The 17,802-nt window shown below is 40.0% G+C and overlaps 1 protein-coding gene across 1 annotated transcript; it reads right to left on the minus strand.

Annotated features, from left to right (window-relative positions):
• Window positions 1–3,495: 3,495 nt before the first annotated feature.
• Window positions 3,496–4,387, minus strand: LOC147893028 (glutaredoxin-C1-like). The gene has a single exon (XM_087387034.1). The coding sequence runs from the start codon at window positions 3,996–3,998 to the stop codon at window positions 3,612–3,614; it is 387 nt and encodes a 128-aa protein (XP_087243160.1). The 5' UTR covers window positions 3,999–4,387; the 3' UTR covers window positions 3,496–3,611.
• Between the last annotated feature and the right edge of the window lie 13,415 nt (window positions 4,388–17,802).

Below are 17,802 nucleotides of genomic sequence, written 5' to 3' on the forward strand. Positions count from 1 at the left end.
CCACAAGAAACGATTTGATGTCATAATTGGGTTTTATCATGGGTTTGCGATGCCATTATGTAGTACGTTCCGTCTGGCGGTCTTTCTTGTAGATCCTAGCTAGCACCGCTATTTTGGCGAATTATTAATAATAATATGAAAGGTAGCTTCGGATCAACACTCCCAACTTGCAAAATCAAAGGAAGATGGGGGGCTTAAATACTATGGGCATGAATAACTCTTGTCACTCTCGCACGAATGTCGACTGAACCTTCTTTTTTTCTTTCCGAATCCAAAAGCGCATAGAAACTTAGAAGATGCTTTCAGAAGAGTTTACCTATCAAGAGGCTGATCCTAGCTGATTTGAAGAGTGTTGAGTAGCGAGCCGTGATTGTTAGCCTGGACCAAAGAATAATTTTGAATCAATCAACCTACATTCTCTTCTACATACCATGATCGCGCAAGCTGACGACATGAACGAAATTCAGAGACCTACAAATTACAAAAATGGTTGGCTTGGCGCAAGCCTTCGAAGGATCGTGACACACTTGCAAAATCGAAAATTACGCGAGGCCAACATTGCCATGAATTCAGCAAGCCAAAAGAACAATGCCATCGAAAGAGAATAGAAGTGGCGATGAACTGATGACACTCCAGTTGTGACAAACAAACAAAGACGAAGAGCAATAGGCACACCACTTTATCACACTGGACAAACAGGAACTACTTCCTACACATCAAAACTGATCTCGTTCACCACACGACACAATCTGATGCACACTACACAATCCGAGGTACGCACTACACTCAATTCTAGCTCACTATTGTGCATCCACGATGCCCTACGAACTCTACATAGAGGAAAAAGGAAGGGGACGAGGGAGGAAAGTAGCAGACCCTAACCTTAGCTTAGCTTTTCGTCTACAAATGCTCCCAAATGTAGTTGATAACAATGCTTTGCGCAGGTGATAATGATGCAACCCGAATGCTTTTGTGCAGGAATGATAGAAGAAGCGAGAATGCCCAATGGAATTGCATGTAACGACTTTGCTTGCAACTTCCACAATTGAATTTGCGTGCAACTTCCATGCTTGAATTTTATTTATTTTTTAAAAAATCATTAAAGATTTTAATCCAAAATAATCCAACGTTGGATATTTACCAAATCCAATCTAATGGTGGATATTTCCCTAATCGTCCTCCCCCAAAGCTCTCCTTAAGAGAGAAAAAGATAGTACAAGCACGGCACTAGTTTATATAGCATTAACAACACTGAGCGGTGTAGCTAAACACCGGCCCGTGTAGTTAATTATACCACTTGTGTAGTGAAACACCACTCAGTGTACAAAGCACCGAGCAGTATGATGGATTACCATGTGATGTTTTGTCATAGTACCGAGCGGTGTATGGATATACCGCTTGAGAATCGGCTAGAGTTGGTCCCAGTTAACATTCACTATTGGGGCATTTAAAATGCCCCAGGGCTAATTTAAAAATGTTCAAAACGTTTTAATACAACATTTTAATACCACCGCAAATCCTTGTCTCCTTGTACTTATCAAATGTGGAGGTATAGGCAACTGTTGAGATACTTTGATTTGTGCTAACAATCGATCATAAAGTCCTGGGAGTTGCACTAACACTTGGGCTTGAGCATTAATATTTGCAATGGCATTCACAAGTTGCTCCTTTGATGTTGTACAGTCTTGCTCTATGTGCCTAAACTTAATGTTTCCAATCTTTGAAAAAATATTTGCAACTCATTGTTTGGGTATTTTGTTGCATGCATTCCATCATCTTTTTGTAGCAAGCTTTGTTCTAATCACACTATTTCTTTTTTTACTTCATCACAAGTTGGTGGAGTGAACTCTCTACATATTCCTTGCTATTCAAGGCATCTGAAATATGTGGTTGTTTTTGTTATAGGGTCAATGTGACTTGTAGTGCATCACTCCTACTTTCTTCTAGAGAATTTTGTATAAGGTTTTGTTACTACATCTACTCTATCATGCTTGATTTGGGCCTTTGAATCTCTATCTCCACTTTTTTATAATCTAGTTTGACATCACCTTTTTCTAGAAACTTACATTTGTTCCTTGCTAGTCTTGTCATTCTTTACCTATCAAGCCTTCCTTAAATGAAATCTCGAAGGTGAGTTTCGCAGGATGGTTCATCGTGTTGGTACATTTGTCGAATCCTGTAGCCACTCATTCCAAGAAGTCGTGAGCTAGAAGCATCACTTGGTCGCTTTTCCCCAGTCTCCATCCCTCCGCCTAAGTTGAATCCTGAGATTCAACATCCCTGCCATCTATATTGCATAGAGATAGATAGGACTTGGATTCTTTGAACTTTTCACTAGGCAAGGCTACTCCTACTTCCAACTCTAGTGTCAATGTGCTTTGATCTTTCATGATTCTTTGGATTCTTTACTAATGTAATAATACCAATTTATTACAAAAAGTCATGATAACCTTATCTTGGCTGCACCATCCTTCAAGCATCTACAAACCAAGCAAATATGTACTCACCCTCTACATAGGCAATGCCAAGGTTGGGGGTTTCTTGCTAGACAAAGACACACTTGACATAGACTTACACTTGAATGTCCATCGCAAAACCTATAAGCATGAGGTTCTATATTGGTGGTTCCATTAAGGTATCTAAAATGCATATTGAGAGAGAGAGAGAAGAGAATGAAGAAACCGTCAACGAAAGATGATACTAAATAGGATGGAGCGCCAAGAGAGAGCGTTACGAGTGAAGCAAGCAAGGGGGTGTGTATGTGTATGTGTCTGTGTGGAGAGAGAGAGAGAGAGAGAGAGAGAGGGTTTGGAACTAAAGCAAGGTTGTCTTTACATTTCGTGAGGGGGGAGAATTAGAGAATGCTGGACGATGAGTCTTAAGCGAAAGTGTGAGGGAAGACAGTCCGAACTTTGTTGCAGCGCAGCCTATTTAATATTAGAGAAATGTAGAGAGCGTATCTGTAGATCCGGTTGGCGTTTGACCAGACTACCTCAAGGCTCATCAGCCCAAATTGTCGAGAAATTATCGGTCATACACCTAATACTTTTTGCGTTCGTGAATCGCTACAGCGAGGGATTATTGATTACATATTCACCAGTGCAAGCCAAAATATAGGCAAAAAAAAACCGAGCAGACGGGGGTCATAGTACATACTGCTCGGTTTATCAAACAAAGCAGCAAACGTCTCCCTCACAATCCTCGTACTACTGGTAGTGTACATTCCTCCATATGTCCGGGCCTACTATTCCAATTAATTAGTTCTCCCCCTCCTCGCTCCTATGTGGACTTGGCATTTGTGATTGTCCACGTGCAAGAAACGGAACTTCTCACCGCAATGGGCATGCAACTAGAGGCAAGTTTTTAGATGCAAGTTTGCAACTTAAGAAGGTAAATGGTGAACACAACGAAACAAGGTTATTAATAAAAATAAAGCATGAACCATGGTGTGACTCAAATTCAAATTTCACGCAATTGATTGAAGCAAAAGTCCGTTATAAGATCGATCATTCATGATTGATGAACAAGGGAGCATTGGTTGATCAAGTCTGTGGAGTCTGAGATGATATTGAAGGTCGATGAAATGGAATGGAAAACGTGATATTGGCCGATTAGAGCCAAAGAGCGCCAGCCTCTTTGAGAAGGGGCACCAAGGCTCCGCTGATATGGGCAGACATAACGCGGTCTAGGCCGCCCACAAGCTTCCCTCCCACAAAGACTGCCGGCACCGGCTGACTTTCTCCCACCACCCTCTCCAGCACCTGTTGCAAATGGTAGCCGTTGATCTCCTCGTCCAGCTCGTACACCGTCGGATTCACCCCCAGCCCGCAGAACAGCCTCTTCACTACATGGCACATGCAGCACGAACTCAGGCTGAACACTACCACCGCATTCCCCGCCGCCAACCTCTCTATCGTCTCCATCGCCGTCTCGTCTGAGCTTTGCGTCAACTCCAACGCGCGTCGTCGTCCCGTCATATGGCTCATGTAGCAATGCATCCTTCTCTGCCGCTTCTTCGAGCTCACAAGGAAAGATTAGCTCTTATCTGAATATAGCTATCCTCTCCTTAAAGCTTAGGATGATCGACAGAGCAGGTGACGAGGCTATCTTGCACCAGGAATGTCTCTCTCGCTCTTTCTGTCGCTTATGTGCTACTACAAGCTCACACACGACCGGTTACACTAAACACGTATAGTATGCCAACAAGCAGAGTGCTCTCACAAACGGATGCTAAGCTGCTGTATGCTCGGGACATGTAACACTACAAGCTCACAAATGGTCGATTGATCAGTGCTTTATGGGCTCACTCAGCTCTAACAGCCTACTGGAGATCTCAACAGCAAGCGCTTTGCACATCGCCTTGCAACAGCACAGAAGATAACAAATAGTCTGGTTTGCATTTGATAGTCCAGTGAGCTCGACCTTCCAATATATAGATATGTTAGCGACTGTAGAGTACATCATCACAGGCCTCGAGAGAATGAGGAAAGGTCAGCTTCGCAAAATCCCAGGTGGAAACTTGCAGAATTTAGAAGCACGCGAATGCAGGTCCCGAGGCGGCCGACTCACGTTTCCGGGCATGCTATAGTACTACGGCGGCCAATGCGATTCTTGAGCGATAAGTGGGAAGGCCACTAGTTGGGACGCCTGGAGCCTTGAGGCCGTAGACAGGATGCTTCCTCCATCGCCGTCGCTAATAAGTATTTGAATACTTACACACGCATAGAGTCCCGCTCTCCCGGATCGCTTTCTGCCTCGCTGCAACGATCCGTCGTGGAAAGACCTAGTTCAAACGTTGTAGCCAAGCCTCCACTTCTAATATGTCATGTGAATGGCGAGAGGTTTCAAGTTTGAATATAATTTTTCTGAAAGAATTTTTCATATGATATTTGAAAGATGTAAAGGCGTTTGAATTTATACAAAATGTTTGCAATTCTTTAGTGATTTAGATTAATAGCCCAGTCTTGAGACAGCTACATGGTAGGCTTAACTACCTTTACCTTGTATAACCACGTAGAGAGAATTAAAACTCAAGAGTACAGCAGAGTGAGAATGCCTAAAATGGTCCTCTGACAATGTAGACGATGGAGATGATGCTTGCTGATTGAGCTCTTCAAACCCGTATCCTTACAAAGGGGTGAGGATGTCTGCATTTTGTTAGAAGTTTCCAATAAGTAAAGGTACTAGAGAACACCTTATAAGCACCAAGATCGTAGAAGAGCCAGCAGTAGTGATACGCACTGTAGAGTCCTACAAAGCATGATCCTTTTCACCGTTAGAATTCCTGGCTCGAGAGAATGATGCACATTGCATTGTGCAAACGAGAATGATGATGCAAGGGTAACGGTAACGCCCTCAGGGCGGCCGTGCCGTCAGGTCACGTCACGCCGTCCACCAGCCATCAGTCCGCTACCGCGCCGTCTGGTTCGATTCCTGGCGCCGACTGCTTCGAAGGCACGCTGCACTTCTTCGACCGACAACCCTGACTGCGCTCCTCAGCCAAAAAAACTCAGGCGCACGCCGCGGCCGAGGACGCCGCGGCCGAGGCACGCTGCGCTTCGGGAATCTCCAAGCTCACGCCGCCGTCTCTGAAGCGCGGTCGGACGCCTGAAGTCGCTGGACGCGGACGGCCGAGTGCTTGTTTTCTACAGAGCCGTCGGGCGGGGCTTTCAAGCTTCAGCGGTGGCCGGCAACTTGAAAGGGCGTCAGATATGGCGTGGCTGGAAAAGGCAGACGTAGGGTGTTGCTGTAGGCTGTAGGGGAGGACCAACCGCTAGATCCCGTTCGGCGCGCGCGCTTGCCAGCCATACTCTACATACGCGATTTTAAGGTCCAGTGCACACGCATCACATTGTGCGCACCTGGAGACGATGGAGACTTGTTCACGCAGTTAAATTGGGAGGGCGCAGTCAGTGCTCAGATTGACACCAACGTTTCGAGAGCTGCAGATTCAAGCACTTGAGTTTAACTGGCTGCAGCCCGTTCAAAGGAGCATCTTCACCGTCACCTAAGAGGACTTCCCCACACATGCTATTGTGGCTGTGTCAGCCCCACTAGCACGCACGTCTCACAGCCCCATGGAGGAGGGCTTGGTAACCTGAAAGACAGAGCTTTTCATGGGAATAATTTCAACTTTGGCAAAATGTAGCAAATGTGATGGGATTTGTCAATGTAGCCCATCTGAAAATGGCCTTTAATCGAAATCTCTACCCCACTCAGTGTCACCCTATCTCAATGGGATCGATTCAGTAGTGAAAGCCACCATCATAACCAAATTTGTCAACAATGCCATGTTAAAGGGCCATCCCCACTCATGTCGAGACGACATTCTTAATGCCAACAGCAGTGGAGTTTTAAGGCCCCATGCAGGTCAAAGGTTGGATCAACAAAAACCTCTTGAAATTTTAGAGGATTCTAACCCCGCGTACTATGGTTGGCCATAGACATTGATGCTCCCTATGGTTGGCTGCAAAGACCTATCATGCCCTCATTAATCACAATCTGGAATCACATCAACCTTCATGGGGACTTGTTTTCTGCAATGCTAGCTTAGCATTTAGCTGTAACTGGACTTAGCAATGTGACAGAGCGCTTGTATACCACCTCCCCAATCCCTATACAGCTAGAAAATTTGAGAAGTCGGATTATCCCCCTCAAAAAGTGACTCACGGACGAAGCCTATGAGCCAATTTTCTAGGGAGAGAGGCCTCATCCCCCACTTTCCCTACTACTTGGTCTTTTTTGAATCAAGGTTGCACAATGTGCCCATAGCACACAAGAGACAATGAACTAAGGAGAAAAGGAAGCCAAAGCCATAGCCATGCAAGGAAATGTGTGGACCTTAGCTATACAAAATCAAAACCTCACTTCACCCAATCAGAACTTAGTCTAGCTATGTGCAATCCAATCCTTCAAGATTACCTTAAGTAAATAAAGCATTGCAATATTAGGAAGGCCCAAATCTATCACGTATTACTAATCATGAATCTTAAGCCATCTAAATGAATGATCTTGGGTTCTATCTTGGGTTCTCGGCCTATGTATATGAAATAAATTGTTTAGATTAAGGCGGGGAGGAGACAGCTGGACACCATAAGTACTTCTCACCTCGAGAGTGGCAAAAGGGCAAGCTACGAGGCATGGGTGGTAAGTCTACTTCTCTTATAAATTATTGTTCTATTTATTTAATTACCCATATATGGCACTTCATCTAACTCTCTTAATTTGAGTCCATAGGAATCTACGATCCATCATCATCCTACAAACACACAGTACAGATACGAACGGAGAGGAGGAGCAAGGCTATTTTTTCAAGAGTTGAAGCATCAGGGATTGTCATGTAAGTATACTCTAATCATCAGTGTTCTCAAACATGTTTGATCGTACCATTTGATTTTGTAAGTATACTCTAATCATCATTGTTCTCAAACATGTTTGATCGTACCATTTGGGGGAGAGAGAGGAGGGTGAGGGATAATGCAAAAGTGGAGATGCCGAGGGATTAGACAGAGGCGAGGATGAGTCTAGTAGTTTAGAGGACGATTAGTAGTAGTTTTACCATTTTGTATTTAGCATACCTTCAGCAATTTTTTCATTTTGTATCTCACCTTCAAATTTTGTACTACCCTCGTCCAAAGGGAAATTTTGTAATAAGACATGATGATTTGAGAGTTTTAGGCAATTTTGTGCGTTCCTACCTCAAATGGCATGTTAAAATAAAATGCATACAAGTTTGGGGCTAAATGGGGCTGAACCAACTTACAATGTCTGTATATACCAACACTAATACCAACATACATTTGCCAATGCATACACCGACAATTTCCCAATGCTTTGCGCTCGTTAAAGAAAACTAGTGTAATTTTCATCGGTATTTCTATTGAAAATCGACAAATACCTTGCAGTAGGGCCCTTAAATTAGGTAGTCGGGAACTTCAAGGCAACATAATGGAGGAGTATGGGTGAGACCCAAATAGTTCCCCCACGAAAAGAATTCAAAGGGAATGTCCATTTGAATTATTTTTTATTGGGGTGACCTATTGCTTTATAGTAGATAGCTAACTTGGTATATATATTATTATATGCATAATCACAAGTGTGCATGTGTATATTTTAATCTAGAAATCCATGATGCAAAGGAGTAAGTGTACATATGATCATTGAATAGACTTATGTATGCATGAGTATATAAATATACATATTTGCATTTAGTTGTATCAAAAGCTTATTCATTCGCTTATTTGTCTTAATATTGGTGTAGCCACCTGCTTTGATTTCTACAAGATTCCATCATCAATCAATAACCCACATACCAGTTTAAAACCTAAATTTGGTCTCACTTGAGTTCTCTCCATATCTAAGGAAGCCATCACAGAACAAATGAAGACTCCTTTGATAAAAAACTCATGACTAAGACTCAGAGCCCTGGAGATATCAATGACATAAATCCCTCTTTGTAGGACCTAGTGCTTCTCTATCACTAGTGCCATGTCTATGTCCGTGTTTTTCACATTGTATTTTCCATTTACAATGAGGGAAAGCATAAGGTGTCCCCTGTTTATAGTCAACCATGGGAAGATGTTATAATTCACCAAATTATATTTCCTAAAAAATCCACAGTATGTTTGGATCATTGAAAGAGGAAGGATAGATGAAGTTGGGCTTCTATGCAAGATTTGAAGGATTCAACTTCTTGGCAGTTGGAAAGGAAGAAAGAGAAAGTGAGGAAGGAAGGAAGGAAGAAAGGAAGAAAGACAAACAATGGAGGCTTCTTGAACCTTTATGCAATACATAGGTTTGTCGACAAGTGGGTATCATGCTTCTTGATCTAGGTGATCAATTGGAGGCATGATACACTTGACAATTGAAGATCATATATTTCCTCTTGCATAATGATCCTACATATGCTGGGATCATTGGTCCTAAACGACCTGACTTGAAGTATATGCGTGGAGAGTAATGGAGAAAATACCCACCTGGGGTAAAAAGGAGGCGAAAAGTTTCCAAGATCTTCCTTATTGGGATCACTTACAACTCAATCACCTTTTCAAGATCCCATGCATATTATCAGAATGTCTGTAGGTAGATGGAGGGCAGATGATGGCCTATAGGCATGGAGAGCTAAGAGAAAATATCCACCTGGGGTGAAAAGTCTATCAGTTTTCCAAGTTCTTACTTAATATTGGGATCAATCATAATTCAATCACCTTTTAGATCCCATGCATATTATCAAAATGTGAGTTGTTGTATTTGGGAGCAATTGGTTATGAGAGAGACACATAACTAGCATGAGAGGACCTGAGAGAAATGGACAACATGAGGGACCGCTTTTATATCAACTTCTGCTAACACATCTCCTATCGTCACTACTTTGTAATCTTGGTGTTAACGTTGAATCATGGTATTGCATGTTATTGGCTCTGTTTTCTTATAGCCCTTCACTTTGCTCTAGGGGTGGAGAGCAATGTGCCTCTTATAAATAATCAATCAAGGGTTCACTTTGCATTGAATGAGTGCAAAGAGATATGCATTATCTATAAGTAATGTGGGTGCAAGGGGAAAGTGCACAACTAGAATACGAATTCAAGAGAGAAAGAGAGAAAGAGTTACACAACCACGTGGAAATGTTCTTCCATTACTAGCCAAAATGGCACTCAAGATACAATTTAATGGCACCAAGGCCACACTCTACGCACATGTGTTACTCTCGCAAAAAGATGACATAATCTCCTAGGACTCTAGGACTTTATATAATGGCTCTCTTTGACATTAAAGGTGAGTACTACCCATCGCATTTACAATTGCTCACACCTACCCTCCACCTCCTTGCCACTACGATAGTGTCATTACATCGTATTGATTTAGTGATTAACACTATGACCTTTGAAAATCCTCTGTATGTTGTCCTTCTCTTACATCCGTTGTTGTCTCTAACAATTGCAGCTTCCACCACCTCACCTTTATCTTGTAGCACAATAACTATCTTTGGTTAGGCATTATGTACACTATGTTGGGCAATGGGAAGGAGGTCCTTCCCACTTTTCCATACCTTTGTCTATATGATCTCAAGTTAGGCATTAAATTCCTTCACTCAGGGCATTTGTTATGGGTCTATGAATCCAAAGCGTTCAAGTTTCCAAGGGGTGAAAATCGAGCAAGGCACAAGAAATAAGCGATGAAATTAAGCAAGAACAATTTAATATAATTCAATACATGCATCCATTAAGCATAATCATTAACCTTTAGAATATTTCAAATAAACATATCCATCAACCTTAAGGTCAAAGTGATCAAATTCTAATGGGTCAATGCACAATTGGGTGTAGGCAATGGCAGAACTATTTTCAGGGAAATTTTGGAGCTGTGATGGGATGCGTTGGTGGGAGATATTTTGAATTTTGGGCGACAGACTCGCTCTCTCGCCAAATGTTTTTGGGCATAATAATTGCCATATTAGAGTAATAATGAGATGCAATCTGACAAAAATTGTTGTTCCGAACACCGCAGAGTTCGACACATGTCACTACATGAGGAGTTCTGCCCTCCTTTATGAAGTCTTTGTTCTACATCTTTGTACATCAGACTATCCGTAGCCTTTCATGTAATCTACTCGAAGCTCACCACTTGTAGCTTGCCACTTGTCATCTACCCACAACTCACCACCTATCATCTACACATAGCTCTACTGCATTGATCTAGATTTACAACCACCATGTTGGCATTGGCTTGCTATGACCACCAGTCTGGTTCTTGGAGGTGGCTGGGGATAGTAACCAAAGAAAATGTATTTGTATTAATTGGATGGGTCACATGAGACCTACATTGGAGTCCCACAATTTCTCATATATTTTACATGTATCTAACATGGTATCACAAAAGGGCAAAGGGAATGGGTTGGTGATAGTAGCAGCATTTAATTTCCTATAATCTACACACATCTGCAACTTGCCATTCTGTTTCGAAACTATGACTATTGGAGAAACCCATGTAACCTTATCCAGTAAGTAAAGGAAACCTACTCTAATTTATATGTCAATTTCTTCTTTCAAAAGCTTTGCATAATTAGCATTCATGCGATACCTCTACTAGACCACCAACATTGTGCCTTTTTTTGGATTAATCCAATGAACACATAGATTTAGGTCAACACATTTGATATCAGTGTACTCCTACGTGAATATATCTTTAACTCCATCAATAATCATCTCAACTCTTCTTTGAAGCTTCCTTCCACGTGTGTTATATTCATTTTTACCTGAATGTGGCTTTGGGCTATCGTGCCCATGTTCAATTCTTCTAAATCATGTTCTTTTAACACATATTTCATTAATTTTGAACTGATATGTCTACTTTTGGACTAATCCCAAATGAAAAGTTTACTTTATGAAAATCTCATTCGAGAATCAAAAGTTCACTTTTTGGCACTATCATTTCCATATAATAAATTTCACAATCTGTCTCTATAATGGTGCACTAATAATGCAAAAACTCGATTAAATCCTACTTTTGTACTCCTTGTTTTCAACAATCCTATTCATATTTTTAAAAAATCATGAGTTATTAATTTAAATCCATGAAAATCACTTTCAAAATAAAGACTTATTAACATAATTTAATCCAAAAGAATGCAATGTAGAAAACTATAGCACTCTTGAAGTTTCAAAAAATTTAAAGGTTAAAATAGACAAGAGACATAGAAGACTCTTTTACTCTTTTGTGCTCCAAAAATAGTAATAGCTATGCTTGAAATTTTACATTGTCATATTTTTACAAGAAATATTTCTCTCGATGAGTCTTTGTACAAAGGAGTCTGACACACAGCCTTTTTAATAACCTAATTCTGCCTTTACAATGTGTTAAGTACAAATGGGCGATCCTGACATTTGCTTGTTTGAATGTCTGATTCATTGTCATTTGTTGCTTGGGTTCCATCCTCATTCACTCTCACCTGACCACCATCATTTTGATACTTTATTGATGCTTAAATAGTATTGTCATGGGCATTCTTCATTTGCGCTATCTCCTTCTACTTCCTCCTTAGCGAGCATCTTCAAAAACTCCGTAATGTGCGAAATAATTGGTAGTGGTATTCTTTTTTTTCCTCTACATCATACCCCATGTGCTTCTTTGTTTTCTTTGTCCTTAATTTCTAGGATACTATAAGATTGTCTCTGTGCAAAGCTCTAAAACTGCTTCATGGTTTGGGACCCAATCGTTTTTCAAACAGCTAGTATACAGTGTATTGTTACCCCTTCCTGTGTTTCCATGAATGTTAAATTTTACTCCATACTTTGCTTTATTAGCCAAATACCAATATGTGCCATATGATAATCTTGTAGTAATGTGATATGCATTCTTGTAAATACTTTTTTCATTTATGTACAAGGCTTTATCTATTGTCCGAAACTTTGCTTTTTTTGTGTCATTTACCAAATAGCAAGAGAGCCTTGTGAGATTCATTTATTTTTCTCCCTCTCATTTTCCACACCTACTCTCTACATCCCTTGATGTCAAGTAAGTTAATGGAATGCATACAACTACGCTTGTAACATGTAGATCGCATTGGTTTTAGCATAACATCTTCATTCATTTCTCTTATTCTCTTTGGTTGCTTTTCTACATCTGCTGGACTCATGCATCTGCATGTCTGTTTCTTATGTACATCCTTATTTAAATTTGTACACTTCTCCCCGTCAAATTTATTTGTCACTTTATTTTCATGGGATGTTGCATCCTTCATCTTATTATAGTCAAAGTTAAATACCGAATAGTCCTTTGTTGGTTTCTTCTATACATCCTTATTTGAATTTATACACTTCTCCCCGTTGAATTTATTTGTCACCTTGTTTTCATGGGATGTTGCAGTGTTGATCTTATCATAGTCAAAGTCAAATACCAAATAGTCATTTGTTGATATCACTCTTATCATTGAAGCAATCTTCGAACCATTCGAGTCAATATCCATGTCGTTCATGTTTGATAAGGCAACAATTTCAAACTCTTTGCACTCCTTGTCAATGTGTGTGAATTCATCCACTCCAGATAAGACATCACTTCTGAAACCTTTTTCTTTATCGATACCAATCAACTCATCCAATCCTGACAAGATATCACTTCTATAGTTAAGTGCATTGAAGTCATCCAAGTTTGAGGAAACAACACCGATGATATCTTTATCCTTCTTGACATGCGTGAATTATCGACTCCAGAAAAGACATTACTTCTGAAATCTTTTGCCTTCACAGTACCAGTAAACTCATCCACTCTTGATAAGATGTCACTTATATAGATGATTGCATTGAAATCATCGAATTTTGAAGAGACAACACTTTTGATGTCTTTGCCTTTCTCAATATGCATGAATTCATCCACTCCAAAGCAGGCATTGCTTCTGAATTCTTTATCTTTCTTGGTACCAATGGACTCATCCACTCCTTATAATTGTCACTTCTATACTTGAGTCCATTTAAATCATCCACATCTAAAGGGACAAAGGTTGGCTCATTGGCATATTATTTAAGTCCTTTGAAATTTTAGTATACCTTATCTTTATGATCATTGAAAACCACATGTCCTTTTTTAATCTTCAAAAATTGCATGCTCCATCTCAAATATTTTCCTTCCTCATAATATCTGGACCATCCAATGACGTTGCGTTACCATCCATACCATCATTAGCAACTTTCACAATTCTCATCTATGCAAATGACCATTGATCCCAATGTTCAAACCCCAAAACTTGACCTTCTGCTATGTTCTTATTTGCAAATGATATCATTTGCAAAATATCTCCCACACTGAAATCCAAAGAAATGCACTTTGTATTCCCAATGATATGTGTTGGATAAGTCTCATCTCTATCCCATGCAATAAATTATTTATTGAAAACATTATAAGGCATAACATCTCCAAGTATTTCCATAAAGGTCTTCTGCCCTTCATTCATTCTTATCTCAATCAATTGGACCAAAAGAGCAAGAAGGAGCAAGGAGAGGAAGGATCAAGGAGAGTCGACATGCTATCTACAAAACTTTCAGATAGGTATGAAGAATATATGTTCATGGTTACTTTTTGTAAATATTTAAGAGAGAGAAATTGAGAGAGAAGAGAGGGGAGTAGAGAAAAGAAAGGCAGGAGGAGAGGGCTGCCATGGCCAAGGAAAATAGGGTGAGGTAGAGGTGATGGGAGAGCAAGGTAGAGAGGAGCGATGGAAGGGGGGACGGCTTGGCGGCTGCAAACCATGGGAGGGAGAAGGCGGATGGGAGAGATGGATGGGAGTGATGGAAGGGAAAAGGCGGGACACAACAATGGGAGCAATGGAAGGGAGGGAGAAGGTGAGACAGACCGATGAAAGGGAGGAAAGCTTGGCAGCCATTGACGATGGGAGGGAGAAGGCAGGAGGAAGGATGGAAGGGATTGCCCCTCCCCTTATTCCCTTGCAGCCGTGGCTGCTACAGAATAAGAGAAGGGGGTAATCCCCCTTCCATTGGCAGCAAATGACAGGCAGGCACGTATAGGCACACAGGTAGAAGGCAAATAGCGAGCGGTGAATAGCACATGGGCGGGTGGTGAATGGCAGGTGGCAAACTGTAAGGGGGAGGGCAGTGAACAGTAGTGGGGCAAACGTCAAGCGGGTCAAATGGTAGGTGAATAGTAGCAGGGCGAACAGCAAGTGGGTAGAATGGCGAGCGGGGCGAATGGCAGGCGGCAAGGGTAGATGGGCAACAAATAGGTGGCGAAGGGGTGGCTAAGGGGTGAGAAAAGGGGCAGCTAATAGGTGGTGAAGGGACGTGGAAGGAGTGGCTAAGGGGCGACTAACGGGTGGCGAAGGGATGGAGGCTAAGTGTGGCCGATAAGGGTGGCAACGGTGGTAGCTAAGGGCAGCATTGGTAGGTAAGGTGGTGCACGGCTCGGTGGGTGCACTACTTAGAAACCCTATGTATCACATGCATTCAAGGGGTATTTAAAAAAACCCTCAACTAAAATTTTCCCCCCAATAAAAACACCCCTCTTTACTTATGAACTAAGTGATTTTTTTCTAAAGTTTTGTAAACCTAATAAAGTCTTCCAAAAAGTTAAATTACAATACCCCTCCTTTTGGATGCACGTGGGACACTAAAATTTTATGAGGTAAACCCCCCGAGGCGCACGACAATGGACATGGTGGCATGAAGGGGATAAAGAGGGTAGAAGGGAACTAGAGAGAGGAGATGGGAACGAATATAAAGAAATGAAATGGAGAGAGAGGAGTGAGGGTGTGAGAGGGAACAGAATGAAGACAAAGGAGTGCTACAAAAGTATAACAAAATAGAAGAAAGAGTGTCATAAGGCTTATTCGTGTACTATTGTTGGAAAGTGTTTCATGTGTGGGAAGTAAAGAAAGATATTGTGAAATAAAGAATGTCATGTGTGTCATTTAGTGAGGAAGGGATGAAGAGAAATTGGATGAAAAACTGTCATAAGGTGAAGGAATGCCTAGAAGAATGTCAGCTCTTTTTGTTTGCACTTCAAATTCAAATCGTTTCGTACTTCTATTTTTTAAGTTCAAATATGAATCTCCTGGGAAGATTTTTAAGTTCAAATTTGAATCTCCCGAGTAAATCTTCTCCCATTCACTTTATAAATTTGAATCCCTTTCCCTTTCCTTTCATTTCAATTCGAGACGACAATATTAACTAATTAACTTTTATTAATTAATTAATTTCAGTTTGTTAATATTTAAAAATTAGTTGATATAATTAAATATATTTTATAGTAAAAATTAGTTTATAGTTTATATTTTTAAATAAATTTTAATTTATTAGTTTGTATATATATGTATGTTCATTTAAATCAAATACATAACTTTTAATCTCTACTAGTTAACTAATTTATTTTTTAATTGTTTTATCTTTAGTTTATTATTTATTTATTTTTAAGTAAAGTTTTATTTATTAGTTTGTATATATCTCTTTATTATCAAAATTAATGGATTTAATTTGTAATTATTTTGTATTTTTGAATTTATATTTAAATAATTTAAATAATATATTTTAATTATTAATTTTAAATTCATTTTAGTATAAATATATATTTAAAGTATATTTAATTTAGCAAAATATATTTAATTTACTTTAAAATATTTTTCTTAATTAAATATACTTTATATATATATATATATAATGATTTAATTTTGTTATAAGATCTCTCTTGTCTCTTGTAGGTAACCTATTAAAATGAAAATGAAAATGAAAATGAAACTATTTCTTGCTTTTTCTTCGATTCGACAGTTGGTATAGCTTAGATTAGTTTATCCGTAGAGGAGAGAACTCCAAAATAACCAATCAAAGCCATGCTAAAAAATTCCCGACTAGTTCCTAATGGAAGTCAGTCCTATGCTCACATGCAGTTTCACACTCATAACACAACCCTATGAGCAAATTTTTAGTTGATAGATCAATGAGGAGAGTTAGAGTTTCAGTGGGCACATTGCAATTGTCAATCATGGACAGATCATAGTTTTATTTATTTTTCATGTTATCATTGTAAATCCTATCGTTTTTCAATTTATGTATATATATTGAGCCTTTAAAGCCTTTAAGGCTATTTTTTGATCATCCATTACAGAGTTTCAAAGATTTTGTTAAATGGACACATGAACAATTGTATCAGTTAGCACATTACAGCTTGGACACATTATAGCACGATGGGCAAAATGCATTGTCTTTTAGCTTGGGCACATTACAGTATATTGTCTTTTAGTTTATACTTTAAAGCCTTATTGGCTATTTTGTTGAAGCATTGTATGTGTCTAAAGTCTTGTGAATCATTTTTCATGCATTAGGAAAAAAGGGAGCTCATTTTGGGGCCTTTTAGCCAAGAAAGAAAATAGCCCTCCACCAATCAAAGAAGGGCCAATGTAACATTGAAAATTTTAGAAAAAGAAAAACAAAAGAAATGCAGTCAAGTTTGCATTCAATCAGGACACTTGACACTTGAGATACTTTATTATATCTGACATGTGGTGCAGAATTTGGTGTTTTTGACACCACCGACGCGCCCGGAGTGGGCCAAAACCCTCGAAAAGGCTTTTGAAATGCCAAAAACAGGCCCTTAAAGGCCCAAAAAGGGCCAACAGGGCTCGGAAAGCCACCCGTACAAATGAAAGCGATTTGATAGGCTGGACCCGGGTCCAACCTATCAAACCGGGTCCAACCTGTCAAATCGCTTTCATTTGTACGGGTTGCTTTTCGAGCCTTTTTTGCCTTTTCCAGGCCTCCAAGGGCCCATTTTTTGCATTTCAAAAGCCTTTCTGAGGGTTTTGGCCCACTCTGGACACACCGATGATGTCAAAAATACCAAATTCAACATCGTACGTTAGTGGGGTTATGTCACATTTTATTGTTTTAGAGAAAAGAAAAATGAAGAATTCATGAATTTCTCTCAAGGCCCCAAAATGAGCTCCCTTTTTTCCTAATGTAGGATTTTCAATTATTATGGAGCACTTTCAAGATATTAGAGCATTTGTCTCTAGCACCACCTTACATTTGAATGGGAAAGAGTACGCTCCTGATAACTTTGAAAGGAAGTGGACCCACATGCACATGGGAAGAAAAGTTTGGTTTCTCATTCAAAGAAAACCTGAGCTACATCTTATGATGTCAAGGAAAGATTTGGAGCAAAATGAGGAGCCATGGAATGCAAGCTTCTCTAAGAAAGATATAACTTCTAGCATGGTTGTGGGAATCGCGACGGAACCAAAGAGACCATGCTTAAATTATTTTGTGAAGTGTTCTAGATAAGATACTTAGATACTTTGTGCAT

This window comes from Dipteris shenzhenensis, chromosome 16 (genome assembly GCF_047967505.1).
Source record: "Dipteris shenzhenensis isolate YYH24624 ecotype China chromosome 16, Dip_SZ_1.0, whole genome shotgun sequence".
In the NCBI taxonomy this organism is placed as follows: Eukaryota; Viridiplantae; Streptophyta; class Polypodiopsida; order Gleicheniales; family Dipteridaceae; genus Dipteris; species Dipteris shenzhenensis.